This window comes from Schistosoma haematobium, chromosome 2 (assembly GCF_000699445.3).
Source record: "Schistosoma haematobium chromosome 2, whole genome shotgun sequence".
Classification (NCBI taxonomy): Eukaryota; Metazoa; Platyhelminthes; class Trematoda; order Strigeidida; family Schistosomatidae; genus Schistosoma; species Schistosoma haematobium.
This window is the reverse complement of record NC_067197.1, coordinates 15,539,609-15,563,702: the sequence shown is the minus strand read 5'-3', so window position 1 is coordinate 15,563,702 and position 24,094 is coordinate 15,539,609. Positions and strand designations below refer to the sequence as shown.

At 33.7% G+C, this 24,094-nt stretch overlaps 2 protein-coding genes across 3 annotated transcripts in view; one reads left to right on the top strand and one right to left on the bottom strand.

Annotated features, from left to right (window-relative positions):
* LHFPL2 (Lipoma HMGIC fusion partner-like 2) overlaps positions 1 to 9,956 on the top strand; it is a 40,675-nt gene extending 30,719 nt beyond the window's left edge. Inside the window, exons 2-3 of the mRNA XM_012941556.2 lie at positions 8,537 to 8,650; positions 9,569 to 9,956. Of these exons, the coding sequence (XP_012797010.2) occupies positions 8,537 to 8,650; positions 9,569 to 9,714 (260 nt within the window). The 3' untranslated portion in view covers positions 9,715 to 9,956. The remainder of the gene's footprint in view (positions 1 to 8,536; positions 8,651 to 9,568) is intronic.
* A 3,155-nt stretch (positions 9,957 to 13,111) lies between these two features.
* Positions 13,112 to 24,043, bottom strand: MS3_00006304 (uncharacterized protein; the record flags this gene model as incomplete). 2 transcript variants are annotated; one of them, XM_012941554.3, is made up of 8 exons in its annotated part: positions 13,112 to 13,834; positions 15,549 to 15,698; positions 17,629 to 17,766; positions 18,651 to 18,941; positions 20,834 to 21,076; positions 21,112 to 21,350; positions 21,389 to 21,465; positions 23,433 to 24,043. In XM_012941554.3, 8 exons carry the CDS (start codon positions 24,041 to 24,043, stop codon positions 13,745 to 13,747), a joined length of 1,839 nt encoding a protein of 612 aa, XP_012797008.3. In that variant the 3' UTR covers positions 13,112 to 13,744. The 2 variants fall into 2 exon arrangements, with proteins under 2 accessions (XP_012797008.3, XP_051067606.1); XM_051214433.1 differs by lacking the exon at positions 23,433 to 24,043 and adding an exon at positions 22,249 to 22,325.
* Between the last annotated feature and the right edge of the window lie 51 nt (positions 24,044 to 24,094).

Genomic DNA, 24,094 nt, shown 5'->3' with positions numbered 1-24,094 from the left:
AAAAATGGCGGTCAACAGGCCTAACAAAGAATCCGTAGTGTATACTTTTTCCTTTATGTTAAACATGCCAGATAAAGTTTAAGGAAAGTCATATAAAGCATAGAATGTACATGATTTTTCGGTCAAGTTATGAAAACTCAATGAACCATTCAGTGGAACAGAAACAAGCACAAACACACACATAAACACAAATACTGTTTTCAGGACAACTGGGACCCAAGTGATGATTTTCAAATAATGGAAATATTTATACATTTGTGGTCCTATGTCGAGCCCACCTAGCTTATTCTATCTTCTGGGCAAACCAACTTATCCATTCTCCTCAAGCTACATTTTGACCCTGTTAACTACTCACTCATCAATCTTGACTGTTTTCATATAAGTTTTGTGTACATTTTATTTTACTCACCACATGTCTGTAGCTTATTTATGTGTGATTATAAATATTGATCAACACTTGATTAAATCGAGTTGGTCCATACGCCATCTCTACTGCACGTCATTTCACTTCACTCTCCTCTCTTCGCTTCTCCAGACTGTTTCATTCTTGCCTCTTTGATTCATCGTGGATGCGCACTGTTAAGGAGTCCCAAAATAGGACCAAACGGTTGTCTAGTGCTTCCAGGTTTTCCATGGTGGTCTAGCTTCAATGGACACATTATCTCAACTAAATGAGAATCCATATGTTTGATAAAAACTTGTATAAACTTCTAAACAAATACTATTTTATTATTATTAAACTTTATTGATTTTACTAAAAGTATGTAGGAAACTTTTATTAAAAAATTAACCTTTACCAGAAAGTTATTGAATAATTAAGGAACATTGAATAAATATTTCGTCTTCATTAGATACTATTTAATATTGTATGTTTACTGAAATATAGGCGAGAAAACTTATGAACTACAGAGCATGTGATAAGTATAATTTTTGTTATTGTTGAATGAATGAGTTGAAATTCATTGGTAGATACGCGTAACTTTATTCAGTATTTGATATTGCGTAATATTTATTCAATGTTATTATTAAGTTATTGTCTAACTTCCTAATCGGTTAACTTAACAGTTTACTAAAGAAGTTAAAGATGTGAAATTTATTTTCGTGTATGATCGTAGGTGTACATCAAGGAAAATTTCAAGGTTGAAACAAAACAAATGTCTGCAGCTTCTTATTTCTTTTTAACAGTTTTTTTGGCTGGTACCAATTGGTAATGGATAGAAGAAAATAATTATCGGTAATAGAACTTATTGTGATATGCAATTCAAGCAATTGTCTGTCAAATAAAAAATTATTTTGATGGAGTTTCTGTATTTTAGTTGCGTGATTTAATCATGAAGCAGCCTCAGCAGCAGTAGGTCTCAACATACACAAAGGGAAAAGCAAGATTCTCCGATACAACACAACATGCACCAATCCAGTCACAATTGACAGGAAAGATTTGGAAGATGTAAAAACCTTTACATATTTGGGCAGCATCATTGATGAACATGGTGGATCTGATGCAAATGTGAAGGCGCGGATCGGCAAAGCAAGAGCAGCATATTTACAACTGAAGAACATCTGGAACTCAAAGCAACGGTCAACCAACACCAAGATCAGGATTTTCAATACAAATGTCAAGACAATTCTACTGTATGGGGCAGAAACCTGGAGAACTACGAAAGCCATCATCCAGAAAATACAGGTGTTTATTAACAGTTGTCTACGCAAAATACTTCGGATCCGTTGGCCTGACACTATTAGCAACAACGTACTGTGGGAAAGAACAAACCAGATCCCAGCAGAGGAATAAATTAGGAAGAAGCGCTGGAAGTGGATAGGACACTCATTGAGGAAAACACCCAACTGCGTCATAAGACAAGCCCTCACATGGAATCCTCAAGGCGAAAGGAAAAGAGGAAGACCAAAGAACACATTACGCCGGGAAATGGAGATGGACATGAGAAAAATGAACAAGAATTGGATGGAATTAGAAAAGAAGGCCCAGGACAGAGTGGGTTGGAGAATGCTGGTCAGCGGCCTATACTCGATTGGGAGTAACAGGCGAAAGTAAGTAAGTAAGTAATTTAATCATGAAGCTTTCATCGTCATTCTGGACAACATCATCAATTAATCTACTAATTATCTTCATTGTCATAAAAAAATAAGATAAATACACTGAACAGAAAAAAAGTTCTACAGAAATTTATGTCCATTTCGACAGAATCTTTTTAAGGTATTCATATAGAATATAATAGAAACGGACCCTTTTTTTCATGTATTTCGATGAAATTCGATTGTCCCATAATTACTCATTCGACGTACTGATTATCGGATTATCTGAGTTATTTTGTTAGTGAAAAGAATATGGGAAAGTAAATTTTTTTTTACAATAAGGTTTCAACATTCACTTGGTTTTGTTTGCTTGAATCATCCCATTTATGTTTAGGATTGCAATTAATCAGTCTGTTATTGGCATATGTGCATACTGTGTGCATTGCCTCGATATTGCCTTAAGTCACAAACATTATAAGCAAAGATGGATAGTGGCTAGCAGTAGAATCCAGGATGACTGTTTTGTCCTGTTTAAGATTTGTCAGCTGGATGGACCTGAATCCCAGAGTTGATGTTCACTCCAGGACTCGAATCCAGTACTGTCACAACATATCGTATAAAAGTCATTAGAACAATAGATTTCTAATTATTGTCAATATTTTTAAATGGTTTTAGTCAATTTTTCTTTTATACATAAATCAATAAATCAGTGTTTATTATCAGTATCAGGTTTTATAATCTGATCAGTGAACTATAAAGATTATGTGATCTATCTAGACAACAACATTAGCACAAACTCCAAAGTGTCATATATATATACGTTAGTTTGGAATGACAGATCTCCGTTTGCAAGTAGAATGAAATTTTTCGGATTTTGTTAGTTTTAAGACAAAAATTCATAGGAATTCACAGTAGGAAACTATTTTCTCTGAATAAAATAACATTAATTATAACTCATTAAATAATACAAAAATTTTGTTAACATATATTTTTTTACTATTTGTTAGCAATTTCAATAACCCATCATAAATTCCATTATTCTCTTAAGAAATAACTTACACTGAGTTAGGAAACATCAGAAAATTTAAAAACCTAATTTTTATACTCACTAGGATCGTGGATGCGCACTGCTGAGAAGTCCCATACTAGGACGAAACGGCCGTCCAGTGCTTCCAGGTTTTCCATGGTGGTCTGCTTTAATTGACTCATGATTTCGATCAGTGAATATTATATTTGTATATATATATTATTTTTATTGGTAACAATCTACCTAATGTTCGTATTACTTGAAATTATCAAGTCAAACCTTGACAATGTCACCTACATCATAGAAGTATGAACCGCGATTCGGGTTGTTTATTGATCAAAATACAGTCTTTAAGCTCAGATTTTGGTTGAGAAATACTTTTGGGATTAATTGAACAACAAAATTCTGTACAAAGTCGAAACATTTATCATTCAAAACTAAAGGTTAGATAGAAAGGTTGAAAGCGAGATGAGGTAGTCTGAATTTCATCAGCCATACAAATTCATGCTTATTTTCGGAGTCAAATAAGTATTTGTCAAATTGATGAATTTTTTTAAACTTCGATTATTATCGTTATAAACGAACGAGGAGTTAATCTCAAGAACTCTAGAGTTAAGTCCATATCAATGGTGTTTTAAAGTGACCTTGATGTGATCAATCAAATTTGAATCTGATTAATCCGAGATTTGTGCTATTGATTGACGTGATACATCTTTTTATATCAATTAGTTGTCATTTAGAGCATCTAGAAAGTAATAGTTTGTTATCGAGGGCAAAAATATGTCGATGTTATCTAGCAGTGGTATGTGTATTAGAAATTCATTTCCAAGTCCTTTCTCTAGTCATAAATACTTATATAAATATTTCTTCGCATTATTCACAGTTTTTGTGTCTAAAATCTGTGGAAGGTAGACAAAATAACCTAACATATGACACTTATTTGAGAACATTCAAATCACATTTATGACTATTTTAGGAACTTGTACAATACAAGAGTACCTATTGTTTGTTGTGTCTACAAAGACGAGGTTTAACTTAAAACGTAATTTTAAGAAAGAAGTAACAAAATTTTATGAAATTATGTTTCGGATAGAATCTCCATCAACACCTAAGCATTTTGTGTGATTTTTTCCCCACTGTATCATTTACACAGTATAGTGGAACAAATAATTTGTTATTAATTATAAGTATTTCTGGCACTATATAGTAGTAGTATAGTACGCTTTACAAACATAGATGAGAAGTGGGATTATTTTTCTTATCTGTTTCAACTGAAAATACTTTCTTGTTCTGATAAGCTCTCAGCTTAAACTAACAATGATTATGTAATATAACAGCAGAATAAAAATATTTCCGTTGCCACGGTACACTATTATTAGATGACCGGTTACCGAGATCATGCAGCTACTAAACTAGATGGTCGGGCGATATGCTATTAAAAAATAGGGATTTCGTTGTATCAGGTACATGATTCAAGTCTAGATATAGAGAATCAAATTACGGGTTTGACAATACCTTATCCAACACGATTAAAAAAGTCTGTATTCACAGTAAGTCCACCGCAAATATATATAATAGAAAGGAGATCGCATTTCAATAAGCTTAGTATCTGTCTGTCCATACTCAGAGGCCAATTACTTCTTATTTTTACTAGCTACACACAACTATGCAATTCTTCTAACTTGCCTGACAAACCTATCAAATGATTCTACGTGTTAACCTAATTTATCAATTGAATTCATGAGCTAACGTAACTTATCACAAAATTTCACTCAATTAATGATAGTTAGCACTGTAATAACTAATCAATAAGATTTTATCGATTTCTATTATCACAGTATTTATTCAACAGAAAGTATTATTTCCATTAGGTTACGTAATATAATAAATTCCAACATGAAAAGTAGTACTTTTATTTTTAACTACCAAATGAACTAACCTATTATATCAGATCCCCAGTGAAGTCGTGGGTATACGCTGATGAGGAGTCCCATACAAAAACAAAAACCACTGTTCAATGTTTCTTTGCATTTTATTGATTGTCTAACTTATGTCGATTCGTGATTTCATTGAGAATTAAACAGAAGTCTTTTTTCCTAGCTTTACATACTTCAAAACACACCATTAAAACAATTCACTATTCAAGTATAGTTTATTTTCATGATAAAAAGCAATATAATTTAGTGTACAAGATAAGTGTTTTAATATGTTTTCACTTTTTAAAATGGAAAGTTAAACGAACAAATTGAATGACAGATTAAGTTACATTTTTACCGTATGTTGTATATTTTGAAGAGGAGATTTCCCTTATGAACTAATGTCAGATAAAGAACAATTTTCCCCAAAAACCAAGAAGTATTCAACTTTCAATGAGAATCAGGCTTTTATATTTATTGAGATGGAAATATGAAACATGAGATTTCAATGTATTTTACTTGTTACAAGACTTGAACATTTAATCTGTATTTAAGTCTGCACTGTATGTGGCCCTACTGAATCATTACCACCTACCGAAATCAAGATAAACAAATGATTGTTCACTTATCCATAGTTTCGCAATAATTCTTCAACTGATATTGTTTTGTACATGTCAGGTTAACCATCGTATTTTAAGTGTTTCATCAGCATGTCATATCTTGTATTGTTCCGTTCATTTATTAAGTGAATTCTGAATGTTAAAGCTTGGTTTTTACTGGGGACTTCAGTTCGATCACCTAAAGTTACTTACATATATCTTCTATGAACAAGCTACTGTAATGTATCCCAACATGCCTAATGAAAAAGCAAACAAATTAGAAGTTAGAACTTGAAATGAAGTTCTCAGTTAAAATCATACTCTTATATGCAACACTTACAAAATAACTGAATGCAAAAATGACTAAAAACGCTTGATACTGCATATATATTAAACACTGAATAATAGATGCGCTACAAATTCACGGACATGTATCCTATCTCTTTAATGCTAATAATTACCTGTAAAATAGCATCAATAATAAGCATAAAGACATATTGTTGTATCTAGATCTTAAATTCTTGATATACCGCGTACAACTTCAGTACTCGAAATTTAGAATCCTCCAAGTCGTAAATGAGAAGATAGAAGACAATTGAAAGAAATACTATTCCAAACAGTGTCAAATATGGTACAGAACTCTCAGATATTTATAGTTTTTATTAAACACGAAATTATCATTAAAGTCATTTAATCTGCATACCGGTGTTTTTAGCATTTGTCCAATAGGGAAGCTACACTTAGAGATTCTGGGATATTCTTCCAAAAGATGATTAGATGGGATATATTTGGCTCTTTCTGAGCTATTTAGAGCTTCCTTATGTTCACCCTTAGGTCGTCTTCACACATATAAACAATTATTAATCAGTTTTCAAAATGAAAATAAAAACCGACATAAAATTCCCAGATATATTTAATTCACTTAAAACTTATTTTATTCTGTTATAATTCTCTCTTACGGTTATAACCCAGCTATTCCTATTGCTTAGTATTCTCGGACACCGATTCACTCGACAAGTCCCCAAATCAGAACACGGTTGGGCAGGAGAGAGATTATATTCCAAATAACAAGGTTAGATGGAAGTAAGAAGCACAATTGGGAAAACGTTAGTATATTTATAGTTTTTATAGATTTCTAGAGTGTTCACTAAGTGTTGACTAACGCTGACTGCATAAGAATTAGCCAATCAGTGTGCACCAAAGCAATGGTGCATTGAGCATGCTTTTATCCAGTCTATGTCCCGCTAACACTAACAAAAAAGAAATCAATCCAAGTCAAGAAAATAATAACAGTAACGATAAAAGAAAAGTGGGAAGAATTATTTTAGTGAATAATTTTAAAAGTAAGACAACGATTATTTTGTTAAGATAAAAGAAAAGTGAAATAAAGTTTAATGCTATAGGAGAATAGGAAGGCCCTAGACAGAGTTAGAGAATGCTGGCCTACGGTCTATGCTCCATTGGGAGTAACAGGCGTAAGTATGTAAGTACTATAAGAGATTAATTCTCTTATTCACATTTCTTTCGACACATTTAATTACATTATGATATGAAATGGTTCAAAATGTATAAACTAGTTTACATAAACGATACACACAAAAAAACAAAATTTATCATTCCCATGAAATCCTAGTGTAGTGATAATATCATTCACATAATTTTTAATACGAACGGTAAGTATTGACTTTTTCAAAGTGTTGACAAAAAAGACAGAAAAAATTGTCTAGTTGTTTAGCTTTTCTTTAGTGTTAATGTTTACAATAGCTGGTTAGATTACCACTTCATGATAATAATTCATTCATTTAGTACAGTTTTATTAAACTTCATGGTTATCATTTTTAAAAAACAATCTAGTTGTAATATCTCAATAAGTGCAAAAATTAGGTTTTCAGGGGTTTCGTGACTTACTTCTTCAGAGGATAAATAACCAGATTAAAATAAGCCCAAATTTAAATAAAACAAAGGTTAATCTTAATTTGATTATTTATTCTCTGAAGAAGTGTCTTGCATTGAGTTACGAAACGTCAGAAAATTTAATTTTTCTATTTGTTGGCATATGACAAATATATTATTTTTATTTATAACAATCTACACAATGCCCAATTTATTTGTAATTATTAAGTCAAACCTGGGTAACGATACCTACAAATCCATGGTTATTGTAATATACAAATAATAATGAAATAATTAGTGGCATGAGCCACTTATATCCACATAAGTAGTATATAACGACAGTCAGGAATAGAATGTATTTCAGTAGAAGACTAAGAAGGAAACAACGGTAACGATAAGAAATTGGCACGAGAATGCAGGAACAATTAAATCTGAGACGATGGACTGATATTTGCAAAAGAAACAGTCAATTTTGAGATAATTGATTGTTATTTTGAAAACTAAGTATTTACTGTATGGTTCTCATATTTTAGTGAGATGTTCAGTAATTTCGTGTTCGAATACATTTAATTGTACCCAATCGTGTTCTTGTTCGCTACACTGTAACGTTGTGCTAGTAGTAAATTTTATTAATGAATTGTAGTATGTGGTTTAATGTTAGACTCAGTGTGATGGCTAAATTTGGAATGATAGTTCAACATTGAAGACAATATGACTGGTTGATTGTAAAAATCATTATATATGTATATATATGGGTAAACATAGAATTCAACATAACAATATGTCAATTTACGTTGAGTTACTGGTTTATCGATTGTTTTGTTTAATTGTTATGTGCATACGAGATTTATAACTGCTTAGTCATATAATCTTACTGAAATCCACTTTAAGAATAGTCGATAAAGTATTCAACAGTGAACTAAAAAACCATTAGTTTCATTCAGTCTACCAACTTATTCTACAACAGATGATAAAATTTCTAGTTTCATAGAGTCGAGTTTGACTACATTTTTAACTGTGTATAGTTAAATTTTTATATATTTAATTATTTTTTCTTCTTGACACAGATCTAATTCTACTAACATCTATCATTATGTGGCCAGCAGGATGGGATTCAGTTACAATTCGTGAAGTTTGTGGTGGCAGTGTTGGACCTTATTCAAAAGGGAACTGTTCCATAGGTAAGTCTAGTTTAGTTCAATAAAATATACATTTTTTCTAAAATAAAGTTAGTTTAATTATCAGCCATGCATTGTATTAAGATATAAAAGATCAATGATTCAGATGTGAATGATTCCACTTGACTTTCACTTTTGAATATCTATGATAAGCTTTTATAATAATAGCTTCTTTTATAAATTAACGAATTCAGCTTAGAGGGATGCAGTGAGAGTTCACAATAACTTTTTCCAAGTGATATGATTCATTTGAATCTAAAATGTCAACTGGTTACACTGCACCAGATGTTTCGAAAAACGTTTTCATGGATATTGCAATTTACTTCACACGTAATTTTTCTTGTTAGTGAGTAGGAAAATAAGGTAGACATATTTACATCTAAGGATTAATTGCACAGCTAAATTTCATTGGTTCAAAGTTAATATTTCTGAAAAGTTAGTTGATTTGAAGCAGCTAGAAACCAAACGACTTTTTCATCCTAGTTTGAGATTCTTCAGAAATCTATACTCATTACCTTTACATATGACCATGTCCAACATCTTTAGGTCCTAAAATTATCATTATGAAATCCAACTAATTTGTATCAATCCAATGAACCATATTATACAACCTTATCTTATTTATGATAAAGTGTGACTTATTCGATATGACAGCATTTAGCTAACAAAGTGGAAATATTTGACTTAAAAGACCCCCAAACGGTAATAAAAATCTTAGCTGGTTATTAACTAGTCAGTTTTTCTGACAGTATTGAGTAAAAACTATGAGCACGTAGAGTGGTAAATCATATTAGTAAGAATACTATATTGTACACAGAATACACAACATTCACAATTCAGTGGCGTAGTAACACGGAAACACTAGACAACCAAATATGACTAAACATATGCCCTCTCTCTATTCCTTTTTCATCTTCACAGGTTGGGCGCCACTGGCTTCAATTTGTGGAATAATTCTTCTGTTAATCAGTGCTATATTATCTATAGCAGTTGACAAATCAATCACTACACAGACAGCAACTAGACAGATACTAATGAACGAGAAATCTTGTGTTTTTCTACATTAGGGAATATTAAATTTTATGTATGTATTTGACAGATATACAAACAGAAGAAAAAACATTTGTTTACCGATCACTAGCAAATAGATGTCTTTATCTAACATAGAGGATACATAAATACATATATGATTACATATTTATTATATATGTGTATACTATGATGTATAACGAAACATTCCGCAATTATTTTAATGTTCAGAAAAATCCTATCTTAAGTTCCAAAATAAAATGAATAGTGAATTACATTACTAACGCGTTTTTTTTTTCAATCCCTACAGATAAAGTTAATCTGTTAGTTTATTATATCATTTGAGTTAAATGAATCTTGAGTAAAGTCATTTGGTATTAGCATGCATAAACGAATGAGTTAGTCCATGTTAATAGTATTTCAACAAATATGTATATATTTGTGTTATTATTTATTTGAACACATAAATATTGGTACAAGAGGGCACCAAATATATATGCGCCACACAAAACAATGAGGATTCGAAGAGAAAAAAAGAACACTAACGAATAGATTAGTGTAAGGTAGTGTAATAATAATAATAATACTGAAAATAATAATAATAATAATGGGGGAAACCGAAAGGTACAATCAGAAGAAATCTTTCAGTTAAGGGAGACACAACCACTTTTTATGAAGAAAGTAAAAGAAGGTTACAGCAGGATAGCCACTGGCTTCTATTCTGAGCCATATCTGATAACGTCTCTAGCCACTGTGTAGCACCATCTCTCAGACCCCAACCAGGGAGTCGTGAAGGACCGACAGAAGCCAGCCCTTTGCAGCTTTCTTTCATACCACGACACCATGTCATGCACTGACCACCTCTCCGCTTCTTACAACCAGTCCCAGAGTCGGCAAATAATGCACGACGTGGAATTCTCTGGGACGACATTCGGAGAACATGTCCAAGCCACCGAAGTCGGTGTTTCAAGATGGTGACACCAATTGAATTATCATCTCTGTGCCCGAACACACGATGCCGAACCTCTGCATTACTGACATGGTGTTGCCACTGAATGTCAGCAATCCTTCGGAGACAGAGATGATCAAACACAGAGTCGTCTAACATCTTCAACTCGGAAAGGCCACGCTTCACAAGTATAGAGCAGAACTGCTCTCACCGACGCGTTGTAGAGCCGACCTTCTACAGCCAGACTGACATCACGAAGGCGCCAAAGATGACCCAGATTGGCATAAGCCGCTCTGGCTCTCACTATACACGCATTGATCTCATCACTCACACCCCCACCAGCACTTATGCAGCTACCTAGATACAGAATAAAACGACAATACTTACGGAAAATACTATACTTGCTTCGATTAACAGTCAAACGATATATTTGTGTACTAGTTTGTGAAACACACTTGTCTTATGTAAACTGTTTATAATAACTGATTGTCCCAACGTGTCTTTCTAAGTAAACTGAGTTCGAGTCTATATCTCATTAGTTAGAAACGAAGTTTTTAAATTAGCAAGTATATAATTCAAAATTCTGATTCATATTTTAAATTAAACGGTAAAAATTCAGAAGTAAAATCTTTATTGAGTATATTTATAATCTGTTATTCATGTACTTTCGAGAGTAGAACAAACAATGAACATGAGTGAATCCAATTTATACAAATAAAGTTTCTCTAGTAATTTCAAGTATATTAATAATTCTAAGTAACTGTTTTTATTAACATGTATACAGTTGTGGGGAAAGTAATGAAATACAATGAATTCATTATTTCTTGTTGTTTCTGGGACAGTCGACACAAATCATTAAATGTAAGTGGTATATTTGTTAAATATTAACTCTTCTGTCCCACGGTGTTATCTTCAGATAATCTGTTGCACAGTGAAAGATAAGGTCCCTGGTGGGGATGTAGTCTTTATATTCGTTGTCGATTAATGTATTGTCGGTACAAATCCGTTTCTATTAATTCTCTCAGTTAAATGATTGTTATTCTTAAGTTTGTAATCGGAATCAATATGGATGATAACTCCAAACATCTCTTACGTATTTGCATAACTTCATTAAACCAAAAAAACAATTTTCCATTTCTCTCTAGTTTTTATTGGTTATTTAGTTGATTTTAGTTTGTGACGGGAAAAAGTTTAACCAATTTATCACGTTTTGATCGTTTGTTCACATATATGAACGTAAATCACCAAACAGCACACAAATAATACTTTACAACTTATGAGTGGTACATGTTACGTTTATCATTCTTTAGAATCTTATTTTCAGTAGGATCAAAATGTAAAATAATAGTACAACAGTGGCAGAACTAATTATATACATTGAGCTCCTGGAAAAAAGAATTGTTTAAGAAATCAAACGGTGACTCAACTCTACCAGATGCATCATGCACATTTGGTGACATCTATAAGAGGATTGAAGCCATTTGTTAATAAAGGGGCAGTCATTATGTAACATTTAGAAAAAGTTCGTTGATAATAAAATATCCACCTCTTTATGTAGAATCGTCGTTATTATTCAATATGACTAATATCTCATCGTTTATCGTAAGTGAAAAACAAGATTATGTCTGGGATTTTAGTCAAAGAATGTGATACAAGTTGATGTAGAGTCAAGGTGATAATGCCAGTAACAATTCCTTACGAAATTATATAATACCACATGATCTTGCGTTCACTAATCTTCTGATTGTATGATTTGTAGAAATGGGATGTGGTATAGCTTAGAACCTATGCTGGTTGTACGAATGCAACTGTTTACTATCCTATTCGCGTTTTAATCATTGAACGGCCAAATACAGTGAAAAGTATAGAATTAACTAATCGTGTCATTCATATAACTTGTATTCTCAGCTTGTTACTTGTGCTAGTATAGTCTGTCATTCATACATACTAGTTTGTCGGACAAGTGTGTTTGAGAACACGCAACTAGGTTCTTGTATGTAACATTTGAAGTGAAAAATGCATTTTGGACAGGACCACTTTGAGGTAAAAATCATTTAGTTGAACTATTTAACGATGGGGAGACATGTTCCAGTAACAGCGCTCAGTAAACAAAATGATTTAGATAGCTCTTACCTATCTTAGAGAATAGATACAATCGATAAACATGTCTTTTATTCAAGGGGAGGTTAAAACAGAATATTAATTACAAACTTTTTTGTTTTAACTATTTTTATTACAAAATATTCAATTATGCAACACTAGGTGTCACTTGTGTTCACTTTATAGGCAAAACAAAACTAATACTTATTAAAAGCCCCTTTCTCCTTTTTCTTCCGTTATAAACAGACCCTATTTGGGACTAATCATAAACTTAACATAACTTCTCAGAAAGTGGTATGAGAGACTCGAGTCTAAGGAATGTCATGCCTGACTCATAGAAACCATGTTATTAACTGCAGATTAGAGCTTCCAATGTGCTTAAGAGATCTATAACGGAAATCCAGATATCCTGGGCCGTTTATGTATGCTATTTTGGTCACACATCTTTTGGTTAGTGTGATTCATTCTACAAACGTACAGATATCCAGCCCATGACAAATGGTGCAGAAACCTATCAATCTCACACTAAATATGGCTACATTACCGGGTTCCTTTAAGAAATTAAGTGTTGCGGAAAAGAAAGCCGATGTTATACTCAGTGATAGCATTCAATAATTTTGTTAAGAACTCATGTGAGGCTTTTTACTCTTATTTATTAAACAAGGAAGAATTACTCAAAGATCTATTAATTCATTTTGTAGTGAGAAATACAATATGACTAGAGACATGAGTGTAAATGAAACTTATCAGTATAAGTGTTGAGGAGATAGTACAGTAAATTTTCATTATCAGTTGTTTCGTCACATTTAAATGAGATTTTATCTGAGAATGAGAGAGGTATTAGGTATATAATAAGTCACTGAGAATATTATCTTGTATATTTTGAAAATTGTAAGTGAAAATATAAGAAATTAATAAACGGATATATAGATATACATGTGCTTTAAGTTTTGATGACTTAGTTTTCAATGTTAAAATGTACTTAAACCAAGTACGTAACTTGTATCAGAAATAAGTTTTCATGTAGGAAAGGGTGTCTTAGTAACCATTTGGCTTATTTCCAGTAGCGCTTTGTTAAGCTCTTCAACGTGGACATGATTTTTCGAGATCTACAAGAATAAAATAAACCACTTCAAATTATGGCAATTATTAATTTAAAAATCAGAGATTTACCAATTATGATAAACAGTAGCTCTCCCCAAAAATATGAAAATTGTTTTCAAATGTCAAAGTTATATTCCACAAGATAATGAGTAAACAATAAAAGAAACAAATGAGATAAAATCTTTTCTTTATTTAGTATCTAAGTAATGTGATCTTTAAATCCGAAGCTTGAGACCTACAGAACATTGGCTTAAATAATACTTTAGAATGGATATGACACTTCTATCTTAAATTGTATCTAGGGAACTAATTGACAAAAATAAAAAATGAGTTTCGGCGTAATATCAGGTCTCGAGCAAGCATTCCATCAAATAAAGAACAATAATAAGTATACTTGGTTATATCCTAATGAGTAGAAAAATTGTATTTCTAACGTTGCGTGACTTAATGTAAGCCACTTCTTCAGAGTAAATAAAGAACATTGACAAGGTGTTAGTTATGACAGATTAGAAGAGGGATGTGGATGGGTTCTAGGTACTTAAATCTTAAAAGGTTTATTCTCTGTTGAACTCAGAGTAAAAAATAAAATCCGTTATTAGCAGTAAACTGGTGCACGAAGAATAACGTTCACTTTTAGACTAGGTTAAATTGGTATGTGAGCCCATCTAGTGACGTGATTTAAATTGGTGACAATGACTAGTGCTTAGTTGATTCTATTATATACTAATAAATTCAAACAAATAAGTTGCGGACTAGAAAAAGCATCTAATGATACGGATGCCCGGACACTGTTTAAACTGAATGGGTTTACAAAACAGGTGAGTGCAAACAAATAACATAATAACGACAAACAACTAGGAATAAAAAGAGAATGGAATAATAATAATAATAACAATAATAATAATAATAATAATAATAATAATAATAAAGTGGATTAAACGTCAGGGATACGTGTAATTGCTCAATTATATTGATGCATTACGACAGAAATTTCAGGCTACGCGTACAAAATGATTGACAGCAACATAAACTACCGAATATTAGTAAGTAGTATAGTGTAATACATAAATAATGGTTTAACAAGTGTCATACATTTTTTAACATATCTCGAATCACCGAACATGCGTTAAGGACAACTAGCAAACTCTATCACTATCATACAATTATCAATATAATTTATAACTAGATCACAAATCACTGCATAAACTTTTAACTTCAAAGGATGTGTTGTTGTTTTCAATTGACTGAATAGTCTAACAATTGTCGATTTTGACTGACTTAAGAGCCCATGTGGATAAACACGAACTCTAGTGGGATTGTTGCTTTCCAGCTAACATTGAATTCAAGATAGATTATTCTGTACGATGCATACGAAGAATTTAATTTCGCCCGAGCGTCCTAACTCTCATTTCAAAGCAAATTCTACTTAATACCAGTCATATTAATCCAATCAGATTATTAACTATTTATCTATCTGATAAATAAATTCAGTGAGAACTGTATAAAGGATATGCTTTATCATTAAACTACAAAATACATATCTTAAGTTCTCCCATTTAATCAAAATAGTGTCAAAATGGCAATAGACATTGACGGAAACAGATGGCACTTGGTTCATAAAATTTTGTAAACCAAAGATATTAGGGAAAAACTTGGATTGAACTTCATCACTTCATTGAAAAAAGTAAGATTTTCACAAGTTTTATCAATTTTTACTACCGTCTGAAGCCTTTGTTCTTCTAAATTGATTTGTTCAACAATAGAGGAATTTTCTTGGGCAATTTCGGATAATCGGGTTCTCAAATGTTGTCGTTCGGATATAAATGAATCGTTCTCCTTTGTCTTGTTGGCGATATCAGCTTCACGTGTCTAAAATGAGTAAAGCGTGATAGAGAGGATTATGCACAAAACATACATGATACACGTAACGCGTGATATAAACTTATCAGGTCTCTCGGAATTTCTTTAAGTACAAAGATAAGCTTCATTTTAAACTGACTATAATAAATTAGATTTATTACTGGAAAATGTTTTTTATATTGAACACGTGGATATAACTATCTTGCTGCTTAATATTCTGAAAGCTCCGCGAATCGCACTTAATCGGTTGGTGATGAGCGTTATTAAATATGGATTGTGTCGCTGGAGTGTAAAGTACTTTAGCAAGATCGTATCTGTACACTGCTAAGTAATGACATGTCTGAAAGTAGAGATATTTGAGTATTTTCATGTCAGTGACAATGTAGGGTATGTAACCAATATTTAAAATGCCAAGAGTCAGAGAGCACATGTCTATCTGAGTTACCTCTGGTACCACTAAAGCGTTGGTCTAAACACAAGAAGTCGAAAGTAAGAGTCCTTAGGTACGATCAGTTCAACACAACTCTTGTGAAACCTGGGCTCTACCGGATGTAACATTTGATGATTATCTATCACGATATTCATCTATTGACTCACAATACGCTGATAATATAATTTCTTTTATTCGATGCATAGTATCCTTGTCTTTTTGAACAACGATGGAAGCGTGTCTGGGATGCGCTTTTCCCCTTCAAATACGAAGTGTTACACAGTTGCGTCGGACAGTGGTTACTACTCAATGAGCTAGAACACCGCAAGACCCATATCTAAATGTATTCTAGTTATAGGAATTACCTGCTGTTGTTACACAGTCAGTCAGCTATACATGAGCGCTTAGCTTTCTGAAGGTCGGAAAGTTTTCTATAAAACTCACTTTTTCTTCACTTGGACTGTAGTTAGTATGAGCGTAGGCAGTGACGATGAAGAGGTATCTCGTGTCTCTATCTTTTAGAGTACTTAGGGTCCCTTTCAGTAGGACAGTGAACAAATGGCTGTCTGCCGAAACTCAATGTAGAAGGGCCTCTTCTGCTTTCGAACTTAGTTCTACACCGACGCTAGTGAGGATGTAAGAAATGGTAGTCCTTATGTGAACGAAGAATAAATTGTCTTGGTCCTCTATATTCAGTAGGTGAGATCAAGTGAATGACCGACCACATCTCGATCCTGTGTGAGTTTCGGAGACGAAGCATATGAAAACGGCATGAGCTTTAGGGTTCGAGCTAGTGAAACTTATTATTGGGTTTGACATAAAATTAGGAAATTGAACGTTTTGACATGCAGTTTAGAGAAAGGTTTCCGGAGACTATGAATAACTTTTTGTGGACTCCAACGGTTAGTATTTGTGGAGGGTAGGGAGACAGTTGTTGGTAGAGATGGAAGAAATTTGGAGCGATGAAGGGATCTGAACGTAAACAAGGCAACCTCGAGTGCTGTTAAAGATGTGGAGTCAAAATACTATAGTAATAAAAAATTGTTACAATTGAAATCACATACACACTACTAAAACTGTATTGGTAATCATAAATTTTACTTGGAATAAAGGAGGTAACAAACATGTACAATTCTTTATCATAATCATTTAATCGAAATCATTAATCCCTCATATACCGGTAAATACTCTTATTAAGAAATGGTTACATTGTTGAACTAACAAGGTACAAATGTTTTGAGTTTTGTATTTTAATGGAAAATAATCAGTACAAACTAATCACAGGTTTCATGTAGTAAGATTTTCAATACTGTTTATATTCTAGTGTCCGAAGACACTAACCGGTCAAACTAAGAAGAAATAGACAGAGTGAATTCCGACTATACAACACGACAGTTAAAAGGTTGATAATTAAACAACTGTGCCATTTTAGCAAAAACAATATTATAGTCCAGTACTTTGGAGAAAGATAAGCAACATACTTATACAGACACATCAGTTACGGATTACCTTTTTCTTAGTATTCAACAATACTTTTTTTCGTACTAGTTGTGATCGATATTCCACCAAGTGTTGTTTAGCTTCATTTAACGAAATATCCATATTTTTCAAATCTGTAGTTAGAACATCAATTTTACCTTGAGTACTCTAGAATAAAAAGCAGTTGGAAATTGTGCTTAAAAATACAGTACAACAATTATCAAAAGTCTCATTAGAGACAAAACAATGTTAGGGTAAAAATAACATTCAGTATTAAAATCTCAAACCATTGTTGAATTCATAATAAGGTGAATGAGATGAAAATAATGTATTTGTATTCATTTCCTAATTGATATCGGAAATTATTAATAAATTTACGCATTTGTGGTAAATGACCATGAAGATAAAATAATGGGTTGGAAAATTATTTAAATTTAGTCGCTTCATATAAACACTAGTATGGTACTTATAACCTTATCATCATTGTGTAAATTACGATTTATAATGTGACATGAAATAGAAAAACTGTCAATATTTACTCTTAATCCCGTTATACTACACTACGTGACATTATACCTATGACACCAGAAACAAGGTAAATAACATGATAACCATTATCAGAAGTTACAGCTTGTGCTAAAAAAATTTCTCAAAAATTTGAGTATCTCATTTTATTAGAACGCTTACTAAGTTCATAAACACATGTGACTAAATAGTTAGTCCGGAAACAAAAGAGATGTTTTAAATGATTCAATGAAATCATAGTAAATATTACTGAGTTCTTAATATGTGGATATTTGGGAATTGGGTTACATTTGAGCATAAATAAACATTTTCTTTACTTGGACCATTTTACTTATGATCCGACAAAGAGAAATAAAGTCAAATAAGTGTTATGGAGTTAAAAATATTTTGTAACCAACTACTGATTACACGTTCTGACTTATTCCATCGATCGAATTACGCAAAATTTGGAGTATAATCTTCTCTACAATATAAAGGCTTTAAATGTAAAAAAGACAATCAATACTTTTCTTTTAATAAAACCTTACCTTCTCTTGTTTTTCACATGATTCTAGTTTATCCATCACCACATAGCCCTGATCCATTGCTGGTTTCAATTCTGACTCCAGTAAACACTCATAGCTTTGAAATGTTATATTACGATCCACAATGTGATTAAAGGCTTCAAATAATCTATGCATATCTGATTCGATTGAATCAAGTTGACACTTTACTCTTGAAATTGATTCAGGTAACATTTCACAATTTTCAAGTTGATGGGATCTAGTATTTTCATATTCTTCGAGTAAAGTTTGAAGTCGTTCGCGAGAAGACTCTATCTAAAGTGATGTAGAATCGATAACTAGTAATTATGATATCAGAGTCATTACCAAGGTTTGATTTGATAATTTCAAAGAAATTGAGGATTAGGTTGATTATGATAAAAACAGTGATATTTTTATTGAGTAGATAATTTCCGAGGTTTCGCGGCTTAGTGTAAGTTGCTTTGCCAGAGGATAAATAAATAATCAAATGAAAATAGTATGAGGGAATAGAGCAAAATATCTCATGCCATCAAAATAAGTTTGGACAAGTCAATGTTATGTTATGCTGGTGATTGACCTTTCTCGGTTGTACAGATTTTGGAAGGAAATGAATTAGTAATGACGTTTTTTTTACTTCAGAGAGTGACTAGACGGTCGACAGTATGGCTTAGACCTTAAACTTCATACTTGCTGCTTCTAATTTAGCCGTTATCCAGCTTACCTACTTCGGATGATAGGACTCCGAGAAGTCAGTAAGTCAATCGCAACGCAGAACTTGGTGTACATGAGTCTTTTGAGTAAAACAGTAGGTTAAACCACCACGTTAAGGTAGGAGCTACGGTTGTACAGAATGGAAATAACCCAAGCATAACCTAGTATTGATACTATTCAACAAATTGTGATAGGTATCTCTTTTATTCATTTTAAACCTTAATTAATGTTTAGATCTCTGCTTCGCTCTCAAGCTTAGTAAATTCCTCTTCAGCTGTGATACAAAGTGTGAAAAGCCGGATGATACACATGTCACACACACGTCAATGATGACATACTTATTGGACAAACGGGTGAGACGTAAATAAGTACCAACAAACATAAACTTATAAGAAAACTCTTGAAGTTATTTTAAGTTGGTACAGAGATTCCATATCTTCCTAAAATACTAAGCCCCCAAATGCCCAGGTACGGCCGAGGGTGGGGAGAGTCAGCTCTCCCTCTCGAAATTCTCTCATATGGCCACGCGTATATAGCCCCCGCCAGGGAAGTACTACACACTGCCTTCTCGTGGCGAGGGTGTTGTTTACGAAATTGAGAGGATAAAAAGCAACTGTCCGGCGCTTTAACCGAGTTTGTGGACATGGCGAGTTCACTTAGGGGAGTTGGAAAACCCTTATTCCAAACCAATGGTGCACATGGGCTCCAGTATCCTGAGGGGACAAATGGCGTATGAACCAATCGTTGGTCACGGGCCACCACGGGACTGCATCTCCTAACGATACTCCACTGTCTTGTGGATCAGACCTCCAGGTCGAAGGCTCTGGGTGTGGCCCCCTAAGAAAACCACCTGCTTCAGTTTGGGCACCCGGGCAGTACCACAGCCCCCACACATATCAAATGAGATTTGTGTGGCGCATATCTATTTGGTGCCTCCTTACACCAATATCTGTGTTAAAATAAATAAATAAATAAAATACTAAGATTACTTTCTAAAACTGAGGAATGTATTCGTGTCAACTGTAAGAGTCGGGCTAAAATAGCAATACTATAAACAATAAATGAAGGTGGATATTTCTTAAATTCATAAATCGACAAGGGAATTGAATTTTACAGTGACTATTCACAAAGTGCATCGCTGTTATCCTTGAGACAAACCATAATGAGTCATACAGTTGGATTTGATGACCATCGTGATAACTTGAAGGTGGATCTTTTTAAACGAAGTTGACAACCAAACAACCTGGCATAGTAGTGTTTGTAGGTATCATTACCAAGGGTTGACTTGATGTCAAATAAATTGAGCGTTATGTGGACTGCTGACGATAAATGTAATGATATATTAGCAATATTCAAATGAATGTTTGTTTTCTACTCATTGATATACCACGAATATATTACTACTTTTGTTATTAACCTACTATATGCTAATTGCTGAAGTATAAATTCCTAAATATGCTATGATGAGAACCTACCTGTTCTTTCTTCTGTTCAGTTGAAGAAACTAGGGACAATAATAAATTTTCTGCAGATGGCATTTTCTTATTCTTCTCATTGAAACGATGCTTAATGTCGTACACTTCCTTTTCAAGGTCTTTAACAATGTTACGGCGTTTGGATTCAGCATCTCGAAGTGTGTGTAATTCATGTTCCCGGGATTCCACCAGACTTAAGAGCTTTGCATAGTTGCTTTTCCTTTCTCTTGCTTCGTCAACCATCTTGAAAAGGAAATACGTGTAAAGATCTCAATTACCTCTAGAATCTCAGTGTCAGCACATTCAAACCAAGAGACTAAGCATGAAAGAAAATGTATCCATTTTCGCCGGTCTCTTTTATCTCGGGAAAAGTTACTCAAAGTGAAATTTCCAGCATATCCCAGGTTAGTGGCGGTCATCATGAATAATTTCAAAAAGTAAACTTTCGTGAAGTTTGACGATGGTATATCATAAACAGTACAAAGAAGCTGCCATAGTACTTCATCCATATACTCACCTTTATATATCACATTTAATCATATATATTCGAATTACCTTTATCAAACAACATATTTGGATCAACAGTCCTTTTTATAATTGATGAAATTGATCTAGCGATTTCCATATGATTTCTGTAATGAAAAGTTTACATAAATTAGTATGTAGTGTGAAATCTAAGTTGGCGTAGAGTTGTCTCAGGATTACAGGTTGTCATGTTTTAAAATCCTCAAGATGTCTGGTACCACTTAAGTTTTTTGTGAGTGACCGCACGACAATAACCAGCCAAAGAAGTGGGTTTCTCACGAAATGCAAAGATTTAAAAAAAACTGGGACTAACGACTCGCACATTCGATTCAGTGAACATGGATCTTTGCAACTAACGAATGACATGTCTCCAAGGTAAAACAAAACGTGAAACACTTCAGCTAGCTTCGGGAAGTCCCCCTCATACTTTTGATGGTGTTATAGATATCATACCACATGGTAGGATATCGATAACACTAGGAACTGATAATATCACCCAGTTTCCCTGTTTTGAGGTAAATTATAGGTTTTGGGGAAACTGCGATAGAAAACCTTAGGAAAATGGCAAAAAACCACAGAATCTCCGGAACGTTTTGGGGAAAACTCTAAAATTCGCCCAAAGTGTCCCGAAATAGGGAGATTAGGCATCAATCCTTATTCCAGTTTACCACAGTTAGCCGAAACTTCCAACCACAGTTAACTGGGCTTCTGACCTTCCACAAGTTTGGTGTTATCCGTAAGTTACGAGCTATGCTACGGGAATAAAGGTTAACTCGTGAGAGTATAAAACAAAAAGTGAGTCGACGACTCGAGTCGTCCATCAGTAAGTACATATAGTGTACTTGCACGAGATAATAAAAGAGACTGACAACAATTAGTAGTAACACAACTGTAAGATTGGTGGTGTAAGATATCCAGAGATGATATGATAGAAAAGTTAAGAAAACTCTTCGTGGTGAGCGCGAGGTGATGAGTTTTTAACCTGTGGTTTATTAAAACACGCAACGTCGAAATTCCTAAAATCTCTGTATAGTGGGTGAATAATTTTGAATTTGTTACGGGCACTATTAGGGAAAATAAGCAGTGTTTTATCCTTTCGGTGACAGATATATACGTGGTTAAACGAATTGGTGACAGAAATCAGTCTTCAGTAATAAGGACAGAAGGTCTATCGACCTTGCAGCTTGTAATACTGTGGAGGTCTAATCTCGTTTTGAATATATCAACAGAAGGTGCTGACATCACGTGTTATGTTAGAGAATTCCAGAGTTTCACTAATCGGCGTGGGAAACGAAACTCCAGACGTAAACGATTTGATCTCGGCTTTTGAACTTTCTTCGAATGTCTTCTCAAGTGATCAGTCTTGGACGGAAGTAAAAGAAAAACATGTTAATACCAAGGTCATCGTTTAGTATACGATAATCCAATATTATACCACACCGTATTCTACGGTAAGATAACGGAAATTAGTTAAGGTGTCTCAGTCTGTCTTCGTAAGATAGGCCAGATAAATCTCGTATCATCTTAGCATCACCTCGTTGAACTCTTTCCAGCATTTCTGCTTCACACTTGAAACAAGGACTCGCTGCTTGAATCCCATATTCTAAATGTGGTCTCACATAAATGGGGTATAATAGCCTAAAACTTTCATCGTCCAAATACTGGAAAGACATACGAATAGACCATAATACCCTATAGCCTTTCGCAACAGCAGCCTTACAGTGACTAGTGGTTTTGAGATCACTGCTTCATATGACTCTTAAATTTTTATAGTTTCTTACTTTGGGTAGCACGAATCCACCTATTTTGTAGTGATACGATTCATAATATTTATTTACATCACTACACTCTTATTAAGATTTACTTCCAGTGACCACCTGTCCAACCATGCTACCAATGAGCTAAGATCATTCTGTAATACTATCCTATCCGACATACTGTGTATGGGCCTCCAAGTCATTATGTCATCAGTGAAGAGTAGGACGGATGATTTCGCTACAATTGGTAATTCATTTACATAAAGTGAAAAGAGAAGAGGACCGAGGATTTTATCTTGGGGAACTCCACTTTTTACAGGTACCCTCGAGGAGTGGGTCCATTTACCCTTACCCTTTGTCTCCTGTCATGGAGAAAGTTACTTATCCAACCTACGACTGTATAATGGATTCCAAAACGTTCCAGTTTGGATTTAAGACCAGAATGGGAGACTTTATCGAAGGCATTACTTAGATCTATGAACATCACATCCACAGGAATATTTTTATCTTTTTCAGCAGCCCGATCTTCTCTTGTAATGAGATTTGTCAAGCATGATAGGCCTCTCCGAAAACCATGTTGTTCCCTGGAGAAAAGATTATGCCCTTCAACATAGTTTATAACAGATATCCGAATGATTTTTTCCATCGGTTTTACGACTGCACTGGTTAAGCTAACGGGTCTATAGTTGCTAACCAAACCCCTACTCCCAGCCTTATACACCAAACCTATTATAGCGTCTTTCCAGTTTCTGGGCAGTCTGGACTGCCCTAGAGACATGTCAAACAGATTCGTTAATGGTTCAGCAATTACATCTGATAAGGCTTTCATAATCCTAAGATGAATATCATCAGGACCACTGGATTTATCAGGTTTGAGATGCTGAAGTAGCCTTAAAACAGTACCTTTCTCGATGACTACAGGGTCCATCAGCGAGCCGCCGCGATCACAGTGAACCGTTGTTCGTTCCTCATTACCGAT